Source organism: Pseudorca crassidens, chromosome 9 (assembly GCF_039906515.1).
Source record: "Pseudorca crassidens isolate mPseCra1 chromosome 9, mPseCra1.hap1, whole genome shotgun sequence".
In the NCBI taxonomy this organism is placed as follows: Eukaryota; Metazoa; Chordata; class Mammalia; order Artiodactyla; family Delphinidae; genus Pseudorca; species Pseudorca crassidens.
In genome coordinates this window covers 29,724,412-29,748,174 of record NC_090304.1, presented here as the reverse complement: position 1 = coordinate 29,748,174, position 23,763 = coordinate 29,724,412, and the positions used below count along the sequence as shown (strand labels likewise).

The following is a 23,763-nucleotide window of genomic DNA, read 5'->3' as shown; positions in this document are numbered from 1 at the left end:
TCTCTTGTGGAGCATGGGCTCTAGGAATGCAGGCTTCAGTAGTTGTGGCAGGTGAGCTCAGTAGTTGTGGCTTGCAGGCTCTAGAGCTCAGGCTCAGTAGTTGTGGCACACAGGCTTAGTTGCTCCGTGGCATGAGGGATCTTCCCAGGCCAGGGCTCGAATCCGTGTCCCTTGCATTGGCAGGCAGATTCTTAACCACTGTGCCACCAGGGAAGCCCAAAAGTTACATATTTTAATCAGTAGTTCTGTATATATACCAGATTGAGATATAGAACATTTTCATCTCCCTAGAAGTTGTCAGTCAATCTCCACCCTCTATAGGCATCCACTCTTCTGATATATATCAGAATTGGTTTTGCTTCCTTTGTAAATATTTTTAAGGAAAAATAAAAGTGATAATAAATAAGATTATAAATGGTAAAGATGATGTGAGGAGTATAGAATAGCACAGAAGACATTGCATAAATGATGGGAGTTTGGCCACAATGGTTTGTTTCATGGACATCTTAGCCTTAGAAATGTTGCTGTTGCTGTTACGGAGATGGCCACCAATGGTATTCAAGCTATGGCCTTCCCACTCCACTCTTTCTATATGTACTCATCCTTTAAACATCTATTATATACCTACTATGTGCTATGTGATCCAGGGGCTGTAGATAAATAAGAAACAATGCCTGTACCCAAAATAGAGATGATCAGCATAACCTGATCCATGGAATTGTTTACAAATATGGCCACAAATTCTTGTGGCCACCTTAAGGATGATGGTCAAAATTCACAAATCCACGGATATGCAGGAGGACAATTTTGGAGGCACTTGAAAGAAATGAGAAAAAAAGGAAAAGCAAAGAGGGTAGAATTCCTATTTTGTAATTTGCATATGGTTTTTAATAAATACAAATTGTTTTATTATAAAATTACATCTGGCATTAACAAAATAAAAGGGACAACCATACTCTACAACTTAAGCATATTAAACACCATATCAATCCAAATGTGCTGACACAGTTATTCCTCCCATGGTAAAATCCAGCTAGAAAGAAAATTAATTTGGATTGAAATTGTTTGGATAAGAGCTAAATGGCGATACATTCCTTCTTTTACTCTACTTGTTTTTGCCTTCGTATACTTTTATTGTCCAGCAACTGACTCAGTTTTGTACTGCAGTTAGCACATTGTGAAAGGCACAAAGATGAACACAAAGTGATGCTGTCAACCAATCAACAGGTATTCCCTGACTGTCTGGGCCATGTTCCCACAGAGAAAATGCTCTACTTAGGGGAATCAATTACGCTTACAATTTTTAATTTTACAATACTTTTGAGAGATAGGGATTATAAACTCCCACATAAACATTTCCTACATTAACTATTAAAATATATTCACACTAGGTCATTGGTTACCAAGCAACTTTTATTAACAAATAACACTAAATTCCCATATCCTACATGAATTTGAGAAGCTTAGCCATTCTGCAAAGTGGAATAAATTCTACTAATTTCTCTTTACAGAGAATAGGGAAATGTCAGAAAGATCGACTTTACTTGTAAAACCTAATGAAATTTGAGACAGACTACTTAAAGCTATAAATTCAGAAACAATCATTTATCAATGCAAATAAATAAGCAACGTGAACATCTGGAATCTTTTTTCTAGCTCTTTGCCCTACTTCTCTATAACAGTATCTCAGTATCTGCCTCACTGGGATCAATGAGATAGTGTGTGTATGTGGGTGTGTGTGAGAGAGAGAGAACGATAGAGAGTGTATGTGGTGTGTAAAGCATGGCACAACTATCCAAGTGTAAAATCCTCATAAGTCTGTACACTTTGCTGTACAAAAACATAGTATAACACGTGTCCTTGCATTTGAGTATCATTTAAGTGTAAACTTAAGGCAGTTTAATGTGACAGAACAGTATTCAACACTCATGTATAATGGTGAATGAGGCATGACAGGAAATTTATAACAGCAGAATTATCATAGGCAGCCTTGAGAGGTCTTAAATATAGACAACTCATGGTTAGGAAGGCTCTAAAGCCAAAGCTTGAGAGAGACTAAGTCTTATAAGCTCTGTTGGAAGGCTCACTTGGCCTGGAGCCACGAAGCAAGTTACTTGTTCTCTTTGCCTTGATTTCCCTCACATGGATGTCATGGTTACAAAGGTGAAACTGGCTCTGTAGATGAACGTTATGACACAGAGGGTAAGGTATAGATAGTGTAGTTCTTTGTGAAGTAATTTATTATTCAATTTACATTAAGTGAACTTCATTTCTTTGCAAGTTGAGCTTGGGAATCTGAATTCTTTTAGCGATGCCCCAGGACCTAACCTCCACCTCTTCACAGCACAGGTGAGAAAATGCTGCCTGATCTTTCTTTTGGGAGGAGGGACTGTTTAGGCAAAATGGTTAACTCATGAATCAGTCCACATGGCTCTCTTACTTTGGTACTCCTACAGGAACACAAGGCGGGAGGAGAGAACAGAGGGAGAATGGGATATTGGAGTAGTAAAGAAGTTGGCCATGTCCCTTTTCCCACTGCTAAGTTATAGACTTCTTGGGTCATTCCATACAAGAGAAGAGAGGAGCCTAAAATTGGATGAGAGGTTGGATGTTGTTTTAGATTGATTTTTAATATTTGAAAATGATGCTGTTCTATTATTATCCAGAAATGGCCAGAAAAGCTATAGAATTGGCTTGAGAGGACAGAGAAGGATCTAGTAGAATGGTTTGAGGACAGCAGTAGAAATAAAAAATAAAACTGCCTTTATGGTTTCCTTCTTACTACAGCTCATTCAACAAACAGAAGCAAGAAGGGTCAGAGCAGTAAACATTGCTACCCATTCAGTGACATAGAACTTAAGGGAAAACAGTGAGTGGTGCTATAACTGGGTACATTTCTTTTCAATTTTACAAAACTTATTTTAAAATCAGTTTTGAACTTTTAATCCCTTCATGTATGTTTTGAGTTTGCCAAATTATGCTGCCAAGAAAAAGGTGCTGAGAACCACAGTGGAAGGGAATAGGAGACATGGAATTCAGTGGAATATTGAGACTGAGCACAGATTTAAAAAATCATCAGCACAGAGGTGGTTGAGATGACCTTGTTTGCCTGTCCCTGGACCTGTTTTCAGTTTCGGCTTTAGATAGATGTAGTCGTATAATTTCATGCCTAGCTCACTGTTTTAAAGGTGGCTCTCTTGAAACATTTTGCAAAAATTCATACTTGTCAATAGATTCTGGAATTTTTCTGGGCCCTGTCAATCTAAGGCCCTGGAAATTTCACTGAAGAATTCCATTTGAAGAATTTCATTTATGTGACAATTTGGAACTATTTTGTAGGTTAAAGTTAGTTCTGCAAGACCAGGCCTTCTTGGTCTTTGGAGGAAATCCATCATTCAGTTGGTTAAAATTCCTGAGCATTGGTTTCTTCATTGCTAGAAAACCCACTAATACTTAACAGGTTTGTGGGAAGATCAAGACAAAAGAATATATACCATGGGCTACAGGGCCCCCCATGTTTTGGATTCTCCCTACCTGTCCAACTTTATCTCACACCATCTTTTTCCTTCATTCACTACCTTTCTGGCACACTAGCTGCCATTCTCTTCCTCAAACACATGAGGCTATTTCCCACCCCAGGGCCTTTGCAAGTGTTCTTCTCTCTACATGTAATTTTTTATCCCTCTAGCTCTTTGCTTCATATCTTTCAGGCCTCCTCTCAATATGATCTTCTCAGTGAGGTCTTTTCTTGCCTTCTATCTAAGTTGCCTCTGCTGGATATTTAGTATCTCATAAGCTTGCTTGTATCTCTCATATCATTTTTTACACTCTGTAATTATGTTGCCCATTTATGTATTTACTTTGTTGTTACCTGTCTTCTCCCACTGAATTTCATGATATTTTTCATTGAAGCATAATGGACATGTAACATTATATTAGTTTCAGGTGTACAACATAATAATCTGATATTTGTATATATTGCAAAATGATCATAATAACTCTAGTTAACATCTGTCACCATACATTGTTCAAAATTATTTTTTCTCATGATGAGAACTTTTAAGATCTAGTGTCTTAACAAGTTTCAAATATGCAACACAGTATTATTAACTATAGTCATCATGCTGTACATTACATCTCCATGACTTATTTATTTAATAACTGGAAGTTTGTATCTTTTGACCCCCTTCACCCGTTTCTCTGATTCCCCCCAGCCCCTCCCTCTGGCAACCACTGATCTGTTCTCTGTATCTATGAGCTCATTTTGTTTTTCTTTTTTAGATTCCACACGTAAATGAGATCATACCGTATTTGTCTTTCTCTGCCTTATTCCACTTAGCATAATGCCCTCAAGTCTCATCCCTATTGTAGCAAATGGGGAGATTTCATCCTTTTTATGGCTGAATAATGTTCCACTGTGTATGTATGTATATACATGTATGTGTGTATATCACATTTTATCTATTTATCCATTGATAGACACTTAGCTCGTTTCCATATCTTGACTATGGTAAATAATGCTGCAGTGCTGCAGTGAACATGGAGGTGTATATATCTTTTCAAGTTAGTTTTTTCTGTTTTTTTTAGATAAACACTCAGAAGTGAAATTGCTGGATCATACAGTAGTTCAATTTTTAATTTTTGAGGAACCTCCATGTTGTTTTCCATAGTGGCTGCACCAGTTTACATTCCCACCAACAGTGCACAAGGGTTCCCTTTTCTCTACATCCTAACCAACATTTGTTATTTCTTATCTTTTGATAACAGCCACTCTTACAGGTGTGAGATGACATCTCATTGTGGTTTTGATTTGTATTTCCCTGATGATTTGGATTTCAAGATCTTTGAGATAAAAAACCTTACCTGTCTTGTTTACTGCAGTGCCCAAGATAGCTAATACAGTGCCTGGCACACATTAGACACTCACTACATGTTTGTGGAATGAATGACAAATGTTAGATTGAACATTTTGAAATAATAAAAAAGTAAAGAAAAGTAGTTTATGCTCTTTCTGAGAAGAAATTGCACAGGCATATTTATATGAAGGCATAAAAAGGAGGTAGGAGAAAGGTCTCCCTATAGGAAAGGTTCTAAAGGCCAGGGTTTGTTTAGAAAGATAGCCAAGCCAGAAGCTCTGACTGAGGTGGACAATGGCCTGGCATTCTCTGACCCCAAAGGTGGCTCCTGTCAAAGCAGTGGCATGAATTCTCATTTGGCGGAGCATTTCAGACCAGATGAACCATGCCAAACCAAAGGGCTGGGAGCAAAAGCATCATTTTAATGATGTCATTTTGTAGAGCTATCTCGAATGATTTCACAGGTTAATACTAGCATCTCTTGGTATTTAGAGCTAACTACCTTTAAGCCATAATTTGTCATCTTCAAATTAATTGGAGACCCAGATGGCATCCTGGCTGAACCAGGATGTGCTCCTGGGAAGAAGAGGCATTACCTGGCATGGTTGTGGCTGACACAGGCCCTGGTACGCTGGCCTCAGGACTCATTTCTTGAGGAGACTGGGCACATTCAGCTCCACACTTGGGCCTGGTTCCATGGACATGTCCAGAACCTCACAGTTGCTAATACCATCCTGGCTCACTCCACACAGAACATTTTTTCTCTTTTTCATTTCCTGCTTCTGGTAGGCAGAACTTTTGCTTACAACTTTGGAAGGAGTATATCACTTATAGGCTGGTAGAATAGACTGAAGGACAGTAGACTTTGGATTTACACGTGGTTCTCTGGCTTTACCACTTGCAAATTCTACGATCTTTGCAAAATCACTTAACCTGACTGAGATTTTCTCCTCTATAAATGCAGAAGATATCACTAAATAGAGTATTTCTGAGGATTCCATAAAATAGTATGTTTGAATGTGTTTGACACATAAATATTTCCTTTTCTTCTCCCTCTCTTTTTTCTTTCCCATGTAGTTGATGTATAATGTCTCTGGATACTGGCAGAACCAGCATTAATGGTCAGAAACTGGTTCTCAAGCCATGTAGTCTTGATTTTACATCCCAGGATTCCCTGTCCACCTCTATGTTCACTGACTACACTAAGATATAGTGGGAGGTTTGAATGAAAGTAAGCCACAAATTAGGACTAAGTGACTTTGATCATCTTACCTAGTGCAGAGAAATCTTTATTTCTTTCTTTTAAATTTATTTAGTTTAATTTATTTATTTTGGGCTGCATTAGGGCTTTGTTGCTGCGTGCGGGCCTTCTCTAGTTGTGGCAAGTGGGGGCTACTCTTCGTCGTGGTGTGCAGGCTTCTCACTGTGATGGCTTCTCTTGTTGCGGAGCACAGGCTCTAGGCACACGGGCTTCAGTAGTTGTGGCGCGTGGGCTCAGTAGCTGTGGCTCACGGGCTGTAGAGCACAGGCTCAGTAGTTGTGGCACACGGGCTTAATTGCTCCATGGCACATGGGATCTTACCAGACCAGGGATCCAACCTGTGTCCCCTGCATTGGCAGGCAGATTCTTAACCACTGTGCCACCAGAGAAGTCCAAAATCTTTATTTCATTAGGCATTGCCTTAGGGTTTAGTACATCTTCTTGTACTGTTTCCAAAGAAATCAACCAGCAAAGAGAGAGGAATAGTATACATATATCAGGTGTAGTAGACAGAATTTTGACCCCATGACTTTGTCTCTCTCTGGTGTTACACCCATGTATATGTTACATGGCAGAAGGGACTTCACAGATGTAATGAAGGTTACTAATCAGTGGACCTTAAGATAGGGAGATTACATTATCTCTTTAAAGCAGGAGGGGAAATCTGAGATATGCAAAACATGAGAATGATTCTGTGCTATTGTTGGGTTGAAGACATGGTATCATATGTCAAGGAAATGGGAATCTCAGTCCTACAGCCACATGGAACTGGATTCTGCCAATAACCATTGAGCATGGAAGAGGATCTTGGGCCTCAACAGGCAGAGAACTACAACCCTGGCTGACACCTTGATTTTACCCTTGTGAGATGCTAAACACAAAATACAGTCATATCATGCTGTACTTCTGACCTACCAAAACTGTGAGATAATAAAAAGTGTTGTTTTAGGCCATTATATTTGTGGTAATTTCTTACAGAATCAGTTTTTAAAAAATACACCAGGCTTGCAACTTTCTCCAAAGCATGATAACAATAAAAATTAATCAGGAGGGGAGCTTCAAGATGGTGGAGGAGTAAGACGTGGATATCACCTTCCTCCCCACAGATACATCAAAAAATAACTCTACAAGTGGAACAACTCCTATAGAACACATACTGAACGCTGGCAGAAGACCTCAGACTTCCCAAAAGGCAAGAAAATCCCCACGTACCTGGGTAGGGCAAAAGAAAAAAGAAAAAACAGAGACAAAAGAATAGGGACAGGACCTGCACCAGTGGGAGGGAGACGTGAAGGAGGAAAGGTTTCCACACACTAGGAAGCCCCTTCATTGGCAGAGACGGGGGGTGGAAGTGGGGGAAGCTTTGGAGCCACAGAGAAGAGTGTAGCAACAGGGGTGTGGAGGGCAAAGCAGAGAGATTCCCACACAGAGAATCAGTGCCGACCAGCACTCACCAGCCTGAGAAGCTTGTCTGTTCACCCTCCAGGACGGGTGAGGACTGGGAGCTAAGACTCGGGCTTCAGAGGTCAGAACCCAGGGAGAGGACTGGGGTTGGCTGCGTGAACACATTCTGAAGGAGGCTAGTGCACCACAGCTAGCCGGGAGGGAGTCTGGGAAAATGTCTGGAGCTGCCTAAGAGGCAAGAGACAATTGTTTCAGGGTGCGTGAGGAGAGGGGATTCAAAGCACTGCCTAAACCAGATCCAGAGATGGGCGCGAGTCATGGCTATCAGTGCGGACACCAGAGACGGACATGAAACACTAAGGCTGCTACTGCAGCCAACAAGAAGCCTGTGTGTGAGCACAGGTCACTATCCACACCTCCCCTCCTGGGAGTCTGTGCAGCCCGCCACTGCCAGGATCCTGTGATCCAGGGACAACTTCCCTGGGAGAACACACGGCATGCCTCAGGCTGTTGCAACGTCATGCTGGCCACTGCTGCAGCAGGCTCACCCCACATTCTGTACCACTCCCTCCTCCCAGCCTGAGTGAGCCAGACCCCCCTAATCAGCTGCTAATTTATCCCCATTCTGTCTGGGTGGGGAAGAGATGCCCTCAGGTGACCAAATCAAAAGCTGAACCCCAGGAGCTGTGCGAACAAAGAAGAGAAAGGGAAATCTCTCCCAGCAGCCTCAGGAGGAGTAGATTAAATCTCCACAATCAACTTGTTGTACCTGCATCAGTGGAATACATGAATAGACAACGAATCATCACAATATTGAGGTGGTGGACTTTGGGAGCAACTGTAGACTTGAGGTTTGCTTTCTGCGTCAAATTTGTTTCTGGTTTTATGTTTATCTTAGTTTAGTATTTAGAGCTTATTTTCATTGGTAGATTTGTTTATTGATTTGGTTGCTCTCTTCCATTTTCAAAAAATATATTATATATATTTTTTTCCTCTTTCTCTTTTGGTGAATGTGTATGTTTCTTTTTGTGATTTTGTCTGTATACATTTGCTTTTACAATTTGTCCTAGGGTTCTCTCTGTCCATTTCTTTTTGGTTTAGTTTTTTTTAGTACAGTTTTTAGCACTTGTTATCACTGGGGGATTTGGGTTTTGGTTTGGTTGCTCTCTTCTTTCTTTCTGTTTTTTATTACTTTTTAATTTTTAAATAATTTTTTTTAAATAACTTTATTTATTTATTCTTTCTTTCTTTCTTTTTCATTCTCCCTTTTCTTTTGAGCCATGTGCCTGACAGGGTCTTGGTGCTCTGGCCAGATTTCAAGCCTGAGCCTCTGAGGTGGGAGGGCCTAGTTCTGAACATTGCTCCCTGAGAGACCACCCGGCCCTATGTAATATCAAGTGGCAAACTCTCTGCCAGAGATCTCCATCTCAACACTAAGACACAGCTCCACTCAAGGAGCAGCAAGCTACAGTGCTGGACACACCAGGCCAAACAACTAGCAAGACAGGAACACAACCCCACCCATTAGCAGAGAGGCTGCCTAAAATCATAAGTTCACAAACACCCCAAACACACCACCAGGCTCTGTCCGGCCAACCAGGAGGACAAAATCCAGTCTCATCCACCAGAACACAGACATTAGTCCCCTCGACCAGGAAGCCTACACAACCCACAGAACCAATCTTCCACACTGGGGGCAGACACCAAAAACAACGGGAACTATGAACCTGCAGCCTGAGAAAAGGAGACACCAAAAACAGCAAGTTAAGCAAAATGAGAAGACAGAGAAATATGCAGCAGATGAAGGAGCAAGGTAAAAATTCACCAGACCAAACAAATGAAGAGGAAATAGGCAGTCTACCTGAAAAAGAATTCAGAGTAATGATAGTCAAGATGATCCAAAATCTTGGAAATAGAATGGAGAAAATACAAGAAATGTTTAACAAGGACCTAGAAGAACTAAAGAGCAAATAAACAATAATGAACAACACAATAAATGAAATTTAAAATTCTCTTTAAGGAATCAATAGCAGAATAACTGAGGCAGAAGAACAAAATAACTACCACAGAAAATAACTACCACAGAGCAGAATAAACAAAAAAGAATAAAAAGAATGGAGGACAGTTTCAGAGACCACTGGGACAACATTAAATGCACCAACATTTGAATTATAGGGGTACCAGAAGAAGAAGAGAAAGAAAAAGGGACTGAGAAAATATTTGAAGAGATTATAGTTCAAAACTTCCATAATATGGGAAATAAAATTAAAGTCTACGAAGCACAGAGAATCCCAAAGAGGATAAATCTAAGGAGAAACACGCTGAGACACATATTAATCAAACTAACAAATGTTAAATTCAAAGAAAAAATATTAAAAGCAGCAAAGAAAAATCAATAAATAACATACAAGGGAATCTCCATAAGGTTAATATCTGATCTTTCAGCAGAAACACTGAATGCCAGAAGGGAGTGGCAGGACACATTTAAAGTGATGAAAGGGAAAAACTTACAACCAATATTCCTCTACCCAGCAAGGATCTAATTCAGATTCGACAGAGAAATTAAAACCTTTACAGACAAGCAAAAGCTAAGAGAATTCAACACCACCAAATGAGCTTTACAACAAATGCTAAAGGAACTTCTCAAGGAAAGAAACACAAGAGAAGGAAAAGACCTACAATAACAAACACAAAACAATTAAGAAAATGGTAATAGGAACATACATATGGATAACTAGCTTAAATGTAAATGGATTAAATGCTCCAACCAATAGACATAGACTGGCTGAATGGAAACAAAAACAAGACCTGTATATATGCTGTCTACAAAACACCCACATCAGACCTAGGGACACATACAGACTGAAAGTGAGGGATGGAAAAAGATATTCCATGCAAATGGAAATCAAAAGAAAGCTGGAGTAGCAATACTCATATCACATAAAATAGACTTCAAAATAAAGGCTATTACAAGAGACAAAGAAGGACGCTACATAATGATCAAGGGGTGAATCCAAGAATATATAACAATTGTAAATATTTATGCACCCAACATAGGAGCACCTCAATATACAATGAAAATGCTAACAGCCATAAAAGGGGAAATCAACAGTAACACAATCATAGTAGGGGACTTTAACACCCCATTTTTACCAATAGACAGATCATCCAAAATGAAAATAAATAAGGAAACAAAAGCTTTAAATGACACATTAAACAAGATGGACTTAATTCATATTTATAGGACATTCCATCCAAAAACAACTGAATACACTTTCTTTTCATGTGCTCATGGCACATACTGCAGGATACATCATATCTCGGGTCACAAATCAATCCTTGGTAAATTTAAGAAAATTGAAATCATATCAAGTACCTTTTTCAAACCACAATGCTATGAGGCTAGATATGAATTACAGGAAAAAAAAAACCTAAAAAATACAAACACATGGATGCTAAGCAATACACTACTAAATAACCAAGAGATCATTGAAGAAATCAAAGAGGAAATCAAAAAATACCTAGAAAAAATGACAATGAAAACACAATGACCCAAAAGCTATGGTATGCAGCAAAAGCAATTCTAAGAGAGAATTTTATACCAATACAATCCTACCTCAAGAAACAAGAAAAATCTCAAATAAACAACCTAACCTTACACCTAAAGCAATTAGAAAAAGAAGAAAAACAACAACAAAAAAACCCCCCAAAATTAGCAGGAGGAAAGAAATCATAAAGATCAGATCAGAAATAAATGAAAAAGAAATGAAGGAAATGATAGCAAAGATCAATAAAACTAAATGCTGGTTCCTTGAGAAGATAAACAAAATTGAAAACCATTAGCCAGACTCATCAAGAAAAGAAGGGAAAAGACTCAAATCAACAGAATTAGAAAGGAAAAAAGAGAAGTAACAAGTGACACTGCAGAAATACAAAGGATCATGAGAGATTACTACAAGCAACTCTATTCCAATAAAATGAACAACCTGGAAGAAACGGACAAATTCTTAGAAAAGCACAACCGTCTGAGACAGAACAAGGAAGAAATAGAAAATATGAACAGACCCATCACAAGCACTGAAATTGAAACTGTGATTAGACATCTTCCAACAAACAAAAGCTCAGGACAAGATGGATTCACAGGTGAATTCTATCAAACATTTAGGAAGGGCTAACACCTATCCTTATCAAACTCTTCTAAAATACAGCAGAGGGAGGAACACTCCCAAACTTAATCTATGAGGCCACTATCTCCCTGTTACCAACACCAGACAAAGGTGTTACAAAAAAATAAAACTACAGGCCAATATCACTGATGAACACAGATGCAAAAATCCTCAACAGAATACTAGCAAACACAACCCAACAGCACATTAAAAGGATCATACACCATGATCAAGTGGGATTTAGCCCAAGAATGCAAGGATTCTTCAATGTACAAAAATCAATCAATGTGATACACCATTTTAACAAACTGAAGGATAAAAACCATACGATAATCTCAGTAGAAGCAGAAAAAGATTTCAACAAAATTCAACACCCATTTATGATAAACACTCTCCAGAAAATAGGCATAGAGGGAACTTACCTCAACATAATAAAGGCCATATATGAAAAACCCACAGCCAACATCATTCTCAATGGTGAAAAACTGAAACCATTTCCTCTAATATCAGGAACAAGACAAGGTTGCCCACTCTTGCCACTGTATTCAATATAGTTTTGGAAGTTTTAGCCATGGAAATCAGAGAAGAAGAAGAATTAAAAGGAATCCAAATCAGAAAAGAAGTAAAACTGTCACTGTTTGCAGATGACATGATACTATACATAGAGAATCCTAAAGAAGCTACCAGAAAACTACTAGAGCTAGTCAATGAATTTGGTAAAGTAGCAGGATACAAAATTAATGCACAGGAATCTCTTGCATTCCTATACACTAATGATGAAAAATCTGAAAGAGAAATTAAGAGAACACTCCCATTTACCATTGCAAAAAAAAAAAAGAATAAAATACCGAGGAATAAACCCACCTAAGGAGACAAAAGACCTGTATGCAGAAAACTATAAGGCACTGATGAAAAAAATTAAAGATTATGCAAACAGATGGAGAGATATACCATGTTCTTGGATTGGAAGAATCAACATTGTGAAAATAACTATAATACTCAAAGCAATCTACAGATTCAATACAATCCCTGTCAACAACAATGGCATTTTTCACAAAACTAGAATAAAAAATTTCACAATTTGTATGGAAACACAAAAGACCCCATATAGCCAAAGCAATCTTGAGAAAGAAAAACGGAGCTGGAGCAATCAGGCTCCCTGACTTCAGACTATACTGCAAAGCTACAGTAATTAAGACAGTATGGTACTGGTACAAAAACAGAAATATAGATCAGTGGAACACGATAGAAAGCCCAGAGATAAACCCATGCACATATGGTCACCTTATCTTTGAAAAAGGAGGTAGGAATATACAATGGAGAAAAGACATCTTCTTCAATAAGTTGTGCTGGGAAAACTGGACAGCTACATGTAAAAGAATGAAATTAGAACCCTCCCTAACACCATACACAGAAATAAACTCAAAATGGATTCAAGACCCAGATGTAAGGCCAGACACTATAAAACTCTTAGAGGAAAACAGGCAGAACACTCTGTGACATAAATCACAGCAAGATCCTTTTTGACCCACCTCTTAGAGAAATGGAAATAAAAACAAAAATAAACAAATGGGACCTATTGAAACTTAAAAGCTTTTGCCCAGCAAAGGAAACCATAAACAAGACGAAAAGACAACCCTCAGAATGGGAGAAAATATTTCCAAATGAAACAACTGACAGAGGATTAATCTCCAAAATTTACAAGCAGCCCATGCAGCTCAATATCAAAAAAACAAATAACCCATTCCAAAAATGGGCAGAAGACCTAAACAGACATTTCTCCAAAGAAGATATACAGGTTGCCAACAAACACATGAAAGGATTCTCAACATCACTAATCGTTAGATAAATGCAAATCAAAACTACAATGAGGTATCACCTCACACCAATCAGAATGGCCATCATCAAAAAGTCTACAACCAATAAATGCTGGAGAAGGTGTGGAGAAAAGGGAACCCTCTTGCCCTGTTGGTGGGAATGTAAATTGATACAGCCACTATGGAGAACAGTATGGAGGTTCCTTAAAAAACTAAAAATAGAACTACCATATGACCCAGCAGTCCCACTACTGCACATATATCCTGAGAAATCCATAATTCAAACAGAGTCATGTACCACAATGTTCGTTGCAGCACTATTTACAATAGCCAGGACATGGAAGCAACCTAAGTGTCCATTGACAGGTGAATGCATAAAGAAGGTGTGGCACACATACACAATGGAATATTACTCAGCCATAAAAAAAATGAAATTGAGTTATTTGTAGTGAGGTGGATGGACCTAGAGTCTGTCATACAGAGTGAAGTAAGTCAGGAAGAGAAAAACAAATACTGAATGCTAACACATATATATGGAATCTAAAAGAAAAAAAAATGGCTCTGAAGGACTTAGGGGCAAGACAGGAATAAAGACACCGATGTCGAGAATGGGCTTGAGGACACAGGGAGCGGGAAGGGTAAATTGGGACTAAGTGAGCGAATGGCATTGACCTATATAAACTACCAAATGTAAAACAGATAGCTAGTGGGAAGAAGCTGCATAGCACAGGGAGATCAGCTTGGTGCTTTGTGTCATTTGCCCACAATTCCTGTCTGCTTCGGAAGAGACCTGATTCTGCCTTCAGAATTTGGGGACCCATGATTTCTTGTCTTTGGAGTTTAGTGTCAGGTGAAACACAAGCCTGACTCTGGTCTTCAGGGGAATGCCAGTCATCAAAATTTCACTGAGCATTTTCTAGGTGTCAAACACTGTGTTAAGGCACCAGGACAGCAAGATACAGTAAGTCCCCTACATAGGAACGAGTTCTGTTCCAAGAGTGCATTCATAGGTCCAATTTGTTTGTAAGTCCAACAAAGTTAGCCTTTGTACCCAACTAACACAATCGGCTATATAAGTACTGTACTGTAATAGGTTTATAATACTTTTCACACAAATAATACATAACAAACAAACATAAAAAATAAGGAAGGCATTTTTAATCTTACAGTACAGTACCTTGAAAAGTACAGTAGTACAGTACAACAGCTGGTGCTTCTTAGCAGTACCAGCTACATCACCGCTGCTTTTATGCTTGTTTCCGGACATCCTGGGCTTGAAATACAGATACTGTACTACTGTATGCTATACAGTACTGTACAATAAAGTACACAAAAGCACAACCACTTGTAGAGAGTGCACACATGTGACGATGTATGCCAGACACGTGAACTAAATTATGTGATTGGACATGCGAACGCACGTTGGCACGTTTGAAAGTTTGCAACTAGAAGGCTCTTATGCAGGGGACTTACTGTAATGAGTACTGTGTCAGCCTTCTAGGAGAAAGTAGCTGACTTCCTCTATAACCCCTAGAGACTGAACAGAGGTTACTGTAGTGGTCATTGTAGTGCTTTGGCCTGATTCCCCATCCCACCTATTTCAGGACTGAAGCACTAACTCATCTGCTCTGTGTTGGTGACCGATAGGTTATGGTTGAGTCCTCCTGGGAGAATGGCCTCATCTTGAAGGGAGCTGCCACACCCAAGGTTCTGTCCCAAGGTCAGTATGGAGATATAAAAGTCTGCCCCTGGCCCTGATATGGGACAACTCTGCAGGATCATACTTGCTGCAAAGCTCCCAGTAGGATCAATTGGGCCTTCATTGTGACTGCTTTGCAGTTTGACTTCTCCCCTACCTCATTCTGCTTCCTTTACTCCCTCATGTGTGTTGACATTGAGAGTACAGCCCAATAAATCTCGTCTGCTTCCTGGTGAACGTGCCCTATGAAAGTCACGATACTTAGGGCATTGTTATGGGATAACCCTATGAAAGTCTGTATCAATATTATGCTTCACTTCTAGGTTTATACATCTATAAACCTTTCACAGGAGGAAACTAGCTTCAGCCAAGAATTCTGGGTAACACTAATAAAACATAACCTAACTGAACAATAGAAATTTAATTTACCTGTTTTAGTGTTTATCACACTTGCCTAAAACTCAGAACTAGGACTCAGAATTGAAGGTGTAATCAGTATTAGAACTCAGTACTTATGGTGTAAGTGTGGATTAGTTTCAATGCATTAAGACTAAAAGAACTTTATTCTCTTTTACCTATAGCAGCTGCTTTAAGAAAGGGAAAATGAAACTCTATTTTCATCCCACTGAAGAAAATTTCTAGATAATACAGTCATATTGTATTTGCAGAAGGTGTTATTATAAAGCAATGTATGCAAAGTTCAAGGTTTTTAAAAATCATTTGTCTTCATAGTACATATAGTGGAATATTAGTTAGCTATTTTTTATGATATCTAATTCAATACTGTAGTAGTGACATATGTACACCAAGTGGTTAATACAAAGTTACTTACTTTATTTGTTACATAGTTTCTCCCGTAATACAGAACTCAATATATTAACGTATAAAATCTTCCTAATCTTTGAAAACATCAAAATGCATCTGCTGATTGATAATAAAATGCCAAAAATAAAATAAAATAAATTTTACATATAATTTTTACAAACATTGGGGTATATAAATTCCCAGAAGTCTTTTTCTAAACCTTTCTTTGGTTAACATGATAGAGAGAATGACAGATTGCTGTGTTTCTCAAACTATTTGTCAAGGTGGTACCTGAAGCCATAAGCTAAATATTTATATAGAACAGTATAGACTTTGAAATTTGCATGAACTTTTAAGAGAGGACATAAGACTTCAAAGAATTTTCTACAATGAGCTGGTTTTGCCTAATCATATCATTCTTTTCTCTCTGCCTCCTCACATTGTTTGCTGCACTTAAGCAGTAAAGTTTGATAAAAAATTGCTATGTAGATTTGATGGTGGATCATAAATTTGGCTTTTTGCTTAGAGACGGCCACAATTTATTTATGCAAGCATCATTTATTGCTAACCTACTATGTGTGGCATTGTGTAAAGAAAGCTGTCTCCTCTTTTCTCTGCTTCAGTCCTATGCCATATAAGGCAGCTTCCATTCAACCTCAGTAATCCAAGCTCTGCTTTAAGCCTACACATTTTTAAACCTTTAAGAAAGCATGACTGCACTCAAAGTAATCAAAATGGAGGGACGCTGTGACATCCTGGACTGGCCTTCAGCTCAGAGGTGAGCCACAGCGAGTGCTGAGGTCCAGCTCCTCAGATAAACAGTGAGCTGGCTTCCCCTAATTAAGCATCTCTCCAGGTGCTCTCAGGGCAAATAAATGAGACCTGATGTGGATAAGGTGAGAAATAGTTTAAAAACCAACCTGAATTAGTCAATGGAGTCTGAGTTGCTCCCAGCCCCACCCCTCTTTAGGTCCAGAGGTTACATATTTTCCTGACATTTCTGCATTCAGCTTTCTTGCTCAGCAAGCTTTGTAGAACCTGAGGGGTTTACATTACCCAGATGAGTGTGGAGGAAATCAGAGTTTCATCCACTGCTGTGGGTGGGCTTGGGCAAGGGAATGAAAATGTTTGCTAAATTTAGATGGCTCATATAATGCTCACTACACACAACAACGTGTTTTCAGAACACTAAATTTGGAAAGACAAGAATTTCCGCCCTAAACAGCTTCACTCACCATTGAATTGAACAGAATTGAAAACACCTGAGAGCAGTGAATTATGTGAAGTCTTTTTAACTGCAAGATTTCCATCGGATCAGGATGACCAAAAATTAGGGTGTGTGAACAACTGTCAAGAGGAAGTCATTTCCAATCTCTGTTTTAAAAATACCCAACAACTTTTCATTACAGCAAACAATAGATTTTTATTTGGCAAAATTGCCCCCCAATAAATGACATGCTCAGTGGTGTGTCTTGTCATTTTAATTTTGATAAAAATCTACTGATTTCAAGTGGATGTGAGACTGCCATATTTGTGGTTTTGATCTAATGAAATGCCCAAGTTAGGGAATCAGTTATTTTCACAGGTATTATTATTACTTGCCTGAAAGAAGAATCAGCTGACTAGGACTCTAAGAATATCTGCCTGGGATGATCCTTTTGGAGACCTTTACCTGTAGATTTCCCTTAAGAAGTAATACCTTAACCTACATTTTTAGTTAATTATTACTCAGGATTTTTTTAAATCATTTTCATTTTTTTCAAATTTAGAGAAATTCCTGATCCTCTCTCATGTTTTGTCTGATTTATACATTTTTTTTCCTTTTTTTGACCATACTGTTTTTTTTTAATCTCTGCTCTTTTATTGTGTAATCATTTTGATGATTGCTGTGTCATTTATTTAACATCTTTTTCTAATTTGTCTTTGCAAGGAGGATTGTAAACAGCAACACCTGTTGAAACCCATACAAAGCAGCCAGTGCCACACTTTGGGGACAAATAGCTGAATGCTTTCATAGTGCTCTGCAGACCGGAACTTGGCCCTTCCTGACGCTCTTCTGGCTTTGATGAAGATCTCAATCCTTATCTTGGCTGGCTAAGAGAGACTAAAAAAAAAAAAAAAACCCGCTCCCTTATATTCCATAAACTCTAGAGGCCAAATTATGGTAGAGGAGGATGCTTCAAGGATAGCTCAGAGAAGTTACTGCTATAACAACTTTATCTTGTTTTCAATATGCTTCAAAGTCTCTCTGAAAAAAAATTATAACTTTAAACTATAAAGCTTCATATTATTGTATTATGATCCATTTGTTTCCTCATCAATGAATGTGAATTAAACATGTATAACTCTCATCTAAGGAAAGTATCCAGTTATTTACGTGAAGCCTTCCAAAGCCTGCCCAAGACTGCTTTGGTAGTTTCCATAAATTCTACAAATGATGTCAGATTCCAGGTTAAGAAAGTAGTGAACAGACTTATTCCCCCTCCTTTGGTTCCCATTTTAGGAAATGTCACCATTATCTAAGCCAGAGCCTGGAATATCATTCATTCTACCACTTCTCTGTCCCTCACCACCAGCAGCGAGTCCATTCAATTTATGGATTCTGCATCCTAAGTTTCTCTCCAATACATTTCCTTCTTTCAGCCTTGACTGCTGAAGCAGCCTCCTAACTGATCTCCTTGCTATCATTCAGCCTTGGCTCTCTCCTTCCTTCTCTGATCTGCAGCCAGAGAGATATGAATCTAATATAAATATTATTATGCACTTCTACCTGCCCCCTATTTATAATCTCCAGTGCTCCTCTGATCTCAGGATAAAGTCTAAATCCTTAAATATCACCCAAGACCTTTCCAGATCTACACCCTAATTACTATCTCTCCACCGTCATTTCTCACCTTGAAATCTGGTGACAATTTCTTCAAGTTCCGCAAATATGCCTCTTGCCTTTGCACCTGCTGCTTCCTCTGCCTAAAACATTTCTCTTGCTCATTGCCTGGCTACCTTCTATTCATTCTTCAAGAGGCCATTTAAATGTCAAGAGGCCATTTAAATGTTACCTTCTCTAGGAAGACCTAGATTGGGTTAGGAGTTCTGCTTCTGTGCTCCTGAAGCTCTGGGCTTCAGTCAACAGTACTCATCACCCTGTCTCACCAAACTCCTCCCAACGCATTCTCCCACTGATAGATCGTATCTTATTCAGCTTTCTGTGTCCAACACCTGGCACAGGGCCTGATACAGAGCAGCCTTGATGAATGTCTGTTGAATGGATTGATTAATTAATTAATTAATGAACAGATGAACACTGACTCTTGATGTGCTTTGCTTCTCCTTTGGAGGCTGCTTTCAGGCACATAACCTTCAGATATAAACCATCTCTGTATCTTCTCTCTTGTAGCAACTTTCACCAAAAATGTTGGAGGCCAATGGCGCGCATCTTGCTGTTTGAAGGTTTCCGAGATAGTGGGAATAAGGCTTTAAAGACAGCTTCAACAGGGAAGAAACAAATGGCAATCACAGTAGAGCAGGACAGCTTGAAACCACAGGGACAGCCAGTGAAATCCTCTTATTTTTAAGGCACGGAAACTGAGGTCTGGAAAGGTTAACTGGCTGTCGGGGTCATAACCATGTCAACCACAAAGGATCTTGGACCTTAGGCATCCTGATTCTAGCCTGTATTTCCTGAAGTGTGCAGTGTAAGGCTTCTGTGTTGTGTACTACTGTAGTTACTAGCCTCATGTACCTGTTGAGTACTTGATACGTATAAATTGAGATGTGCTATAAGTGTAAAATACATACCAGATATAAAAGACAGTGTAAAATGTCTCATAAATAATAATAATGTCTCATAAATAATAATAGTTTTATATTGACTATAAGTGTTGAAATATTTCAGATATGAGTTTAAATAAAATATTAAAATTAATTTCTCCCCTTTATTTTTATTTTTTTAATATAGTTAGTAGAAAATTTAAAATTATATATAATATGCATTATTTCTGCTGGATAGTTTTGCTCAAGATGAATTTTAGGTAATATGCAAACAGGGCATTAAATAAGAGTAAATCATATAGTATAAAAAATTATTCTTGTTCATTCCCCTTTAACACTTCTGATTAGATCAAAGATAAATCCTAGTTTAGTACTAGATTTTCTCTAATACTACATAATTTCCCTTTTTAACACCCCAATAATTAGAGCCTAAGAAAGCAGTGAAATCCAGGTAGAATTTAACAACATGGCAACATATTTGCTTTTTTAATATTTTTAACTGAGAAATCTTTAATTGCTCTAAAAAAAATAACTGTCTAAAGCAAATATAGAAATGCATTTTTACAGCACATGAAAAATAAAATGCACAAAACAAGAGCACAAAGAATGGTAGGGGGAATTAAGAATTGTAAGGTTTCATACTATATATGAAGTAATATAATACTATTTGAAGGTAGGCTCTGATTAAAGATGTACATTGTGAACTCAAGGGTAACCACTAAATTTTTTTTTTAACATCTTTATTGGAGTATAATTGCTTTACAGTGGTGTGTTAGTTTCTGCTTTATAACCAAGTGAATCAGCTATACATATACATATATCCCCATATCTCCTCCCTCTTGCGTCTCCCTCCCACCCTCCCTATCGCACCCCTCTAGGTGGTCACAAAGCACCGAGCTGATCTCCCTGTGATATGCAGCTGCTTCCCACTAGCTATCTATTTTACATTTGGTAGTGTATATATGTCCATGCCACTCTCTCACTTTGTCCCAACTTACCCTTCCCCCTCCCCATGTCGAATTGCCCTCTGTTTAGGTTAGGTGATTCTAGTTTTCAATTTTTGTGATGAAATAAACTTTCATTTATTTAACTAAAAAACAATAAGTATATTTAAGTCAAAATATTACGTAAATACTGGTAGAGATAGCACAGGACTGAAAGAAATCATGAAGGTATTATGTGAATGGCCAAAGTTTAGGAAATAATCTACATATGATCTGTAAAACCTCTACATATAATCTGTAAAACGTGACTGTTCAGAGTTTAACTCTAACTTCGATAGGGCCATTGCAACATAAATGCTTCCATTTCTGACCACAAAAGACTGGATTCAGCCACAATTGGCCAGCAAGGGGTATGACCGTCAAGGTCTGTCAAAGTCATCCTATGTCATGAACTGAGATGACACACCTTTTGGGCCAGGGGAAAATGCTTGCAGTGTGTGGTAGTTGAATCTAGAAGTAATTTGGGGTCATTCTGGGTAGGAGAACTGAGGGAGAGCAAACATGGAAAAAATTGGGATGATGAAAAATGAGGAGTATATGACCAAATTCCTGAATTACATCTTAGAAGCCAAACAGCATAATAAGCTCTGGAATAGGACTATTTGGCCTTGAATCCTGCTTTAGGCATCTTCTAGCTCTATGATCTAGGATAAATTACTTAACCTTCTATAGTTTAGTTTCTTTGTCTGTAAATGTGTTAATAATAGTCACTACTTTAAAGGCTTTCTGTGAGGCACATACTAAATATCAATACTAGATTAATGTTAGCTATATTCATCATTATCCACTTTTTTTTTCATTGTCCACATTTTTATCATCATCATTGTCACAGAATGATGACATTCAGAGGTGAATGGAGATGTATGTGTGATTTTAATCTAGAATAGGCATTAATAAATTGAGGCCTGGAGTCTGAGAGCATGCAGAAGATAGTGTATGACTGAATTAATCAGGATTAGGTTAAAAATTGCCAAATTATCCTACAGGCAGGCTTTCCTAAGAATCCTTTCCATAAAGGACCAATCACAGTGGACTATGTCATAGTCACTCCACTGACACTGGACAATCCTATAGCACTGTTTCTTTTAAAGGCTTCTAAGAACATGTTTAATAAATGGGTAAATATTGTTATCTCCGTTTTTGCCAATGATGTCACTTCTACCTGGTTAATCATTGTTTTTATAACATAGCATTAAGACATTTTTTCCTGCAGTTTTTTTTTTCTTTTTCTCCATGCAGTGGTTAGAGCCTGAGGAGGCAAAGAAAAAAGGAGAAAATGTCTCTAAATAGACTTTTTGTTTTTCCTTTTTGCAATCATGCTGATTTCTATACCCTGAAGTTTCTACACCCACACATTCTGATGATGGGTAAATTAGCAATAACTTAGATCAGTGTTTTGAACTTGAGCATTAATCTGTGCCTTGTTTTTTCCTTCATATACGTCTTCAAAAAACTTAAGAAATCTATAAGCAATAATTTTTAACTTTTTTGAGGGATTGAAAATGCCATTTGAAAATCTATTGAAAGCTGTAAAGTATATCCCCAGAAAGATAAATGTTCCCACATTTAAAGAGAAAATGTTATGCACAGTTTCATGGGGTTTGTGGACCCCTTGAAGTCTACTCACCCCAGATTAAACATCTCTATTGTAAGGACAAATAAGCTATTGGCCAACCTGGGACTACAAGGAAAATGCAGAAAGTGTAAGTGAACAAGTTCCCTGATCTCTGGGGCACAAATGTCTGTGAAAGCAAAAGGTGGAACAGAAATGCTTTTATTTTTAAATTATTGATAGGAAGTTGAATAACTATCTGATTTTCTCTAGGTTTATATCTTTAGAATATAGCATCGTTATTAAAAATGCTGTGGATCTTAAATGGAGAATAAGATTACCATCACAACCTAGAATTTGTGAGACCAATCACAGAGAGAGAGGCTGGTTAGATCATCCTGAAGGCTGTGAATGACAACAGGTGAGAACAATTGAAAGTTTCTGACCATCTAGTTCAAATCATTCATAGAACAGACAATTCATTTTATACCTGTGCCAAAAAAAAGTTAATTTTGTAAGATCACAAAGCTAGTTAGTGGCCGAGCCAAACACTCTGTCCCAAATCCTAGGCTGGGATTTTGTCACTATATTATATGACCTCTGCAAAAACATGTCATAGTGAGATAAAGTTCACAGCCCACCAAATATTACTTCTGTGTAGAGTTATGCACTGACAAAAGAAGAGTATAAGTCATTTGGCATTTTAAAAGAGATAAATAAGGAATTTAAATTGAAAGCAAGATTTCAAGATGTGCATTGCTTGCCGTAAAACCATTTAACCTAATCAAACTTAATCTGATATGTTTTTTTCCACTGGCCTTGACTGTAATGTACTTTTCCTCAATTCTGTTAGAGTAGTTTTGCTCAGTCTGGTGTTCCACAGAACACTTTTCTCTCAATATACTTAGTGAACAAAAGATTTTGTGGTCAAATAAGTTTGGGAAATGTCCCATGTTGTAGACTGTGTTTGGTGTGTGTTAAAAAGTGGGAAGCAGCCGCATAGCACAGGGAGATCAGCTCGGTGCTTTGTGTCCACCTAGAGGGGTGGGAGGGAGACTCAAGAGGGAGGGGATACGGGGATATATGTGTATATATATGTATAGTTGATTCACGTTGTTATAAAGCAGAAACTAACACAGCATTGTAAAGCAATTATACTCCAATAAAGATGTTTAAAAAAAAAAGCATATAAGAACATTAAATGTTTTAGGAAGTCCTGCAGTAAAACATAAGAGCAAAAATCTTGTTTGGCTTTAAGTCTGTATTTCCCGAAGTCATTACACATCAGAACACTTCTTTAATGCAACGCCTGTTAAAATCCCTCACAATGGATGCTCTGCAGCACATGCTATGAAGAATTCCTTTACAAATCTTCAGTCTAAGCTCCCATTTTCCAATGATTGTTGGAAATGCAGAGCAACTATTTTATGAA

At 38.1% G+C, this 23,763-nt stretch overlaps 1 protein-coding gene across 5 annotated transcripts in view; it reads left to right on the top strand.

Annotated features, from left to right (window-relative positions):
* METTL15 (methyltransferase 15, mitochondrial 12S rRNA N4-cytidine) overlaps positions 1-23,763 on the top strand; it is a 382,575-nt gene that overhangs the window by 227,934 nt on the left and 130,878 nt on the right. Inside the window, exon 6 of one of the 5 annotated variants that reach the window (XM_067749560.1) lies at positions 17,938-18,368. The exons of the other annotated variants lie outside the window; for them this stretch is intronic. Coding sequence (XP_067605661.1) covers positions 17,938-17,948 — 11 coding nt within the window. The 3' untranslated portion in view covers positions 17,949-18,368. Of the gene's footprint in view, positions 1-17,937; positions 18,369-23,763 lie in introns of those variants that run through there. 5 annotated transcript variants of the gene reach the window in all.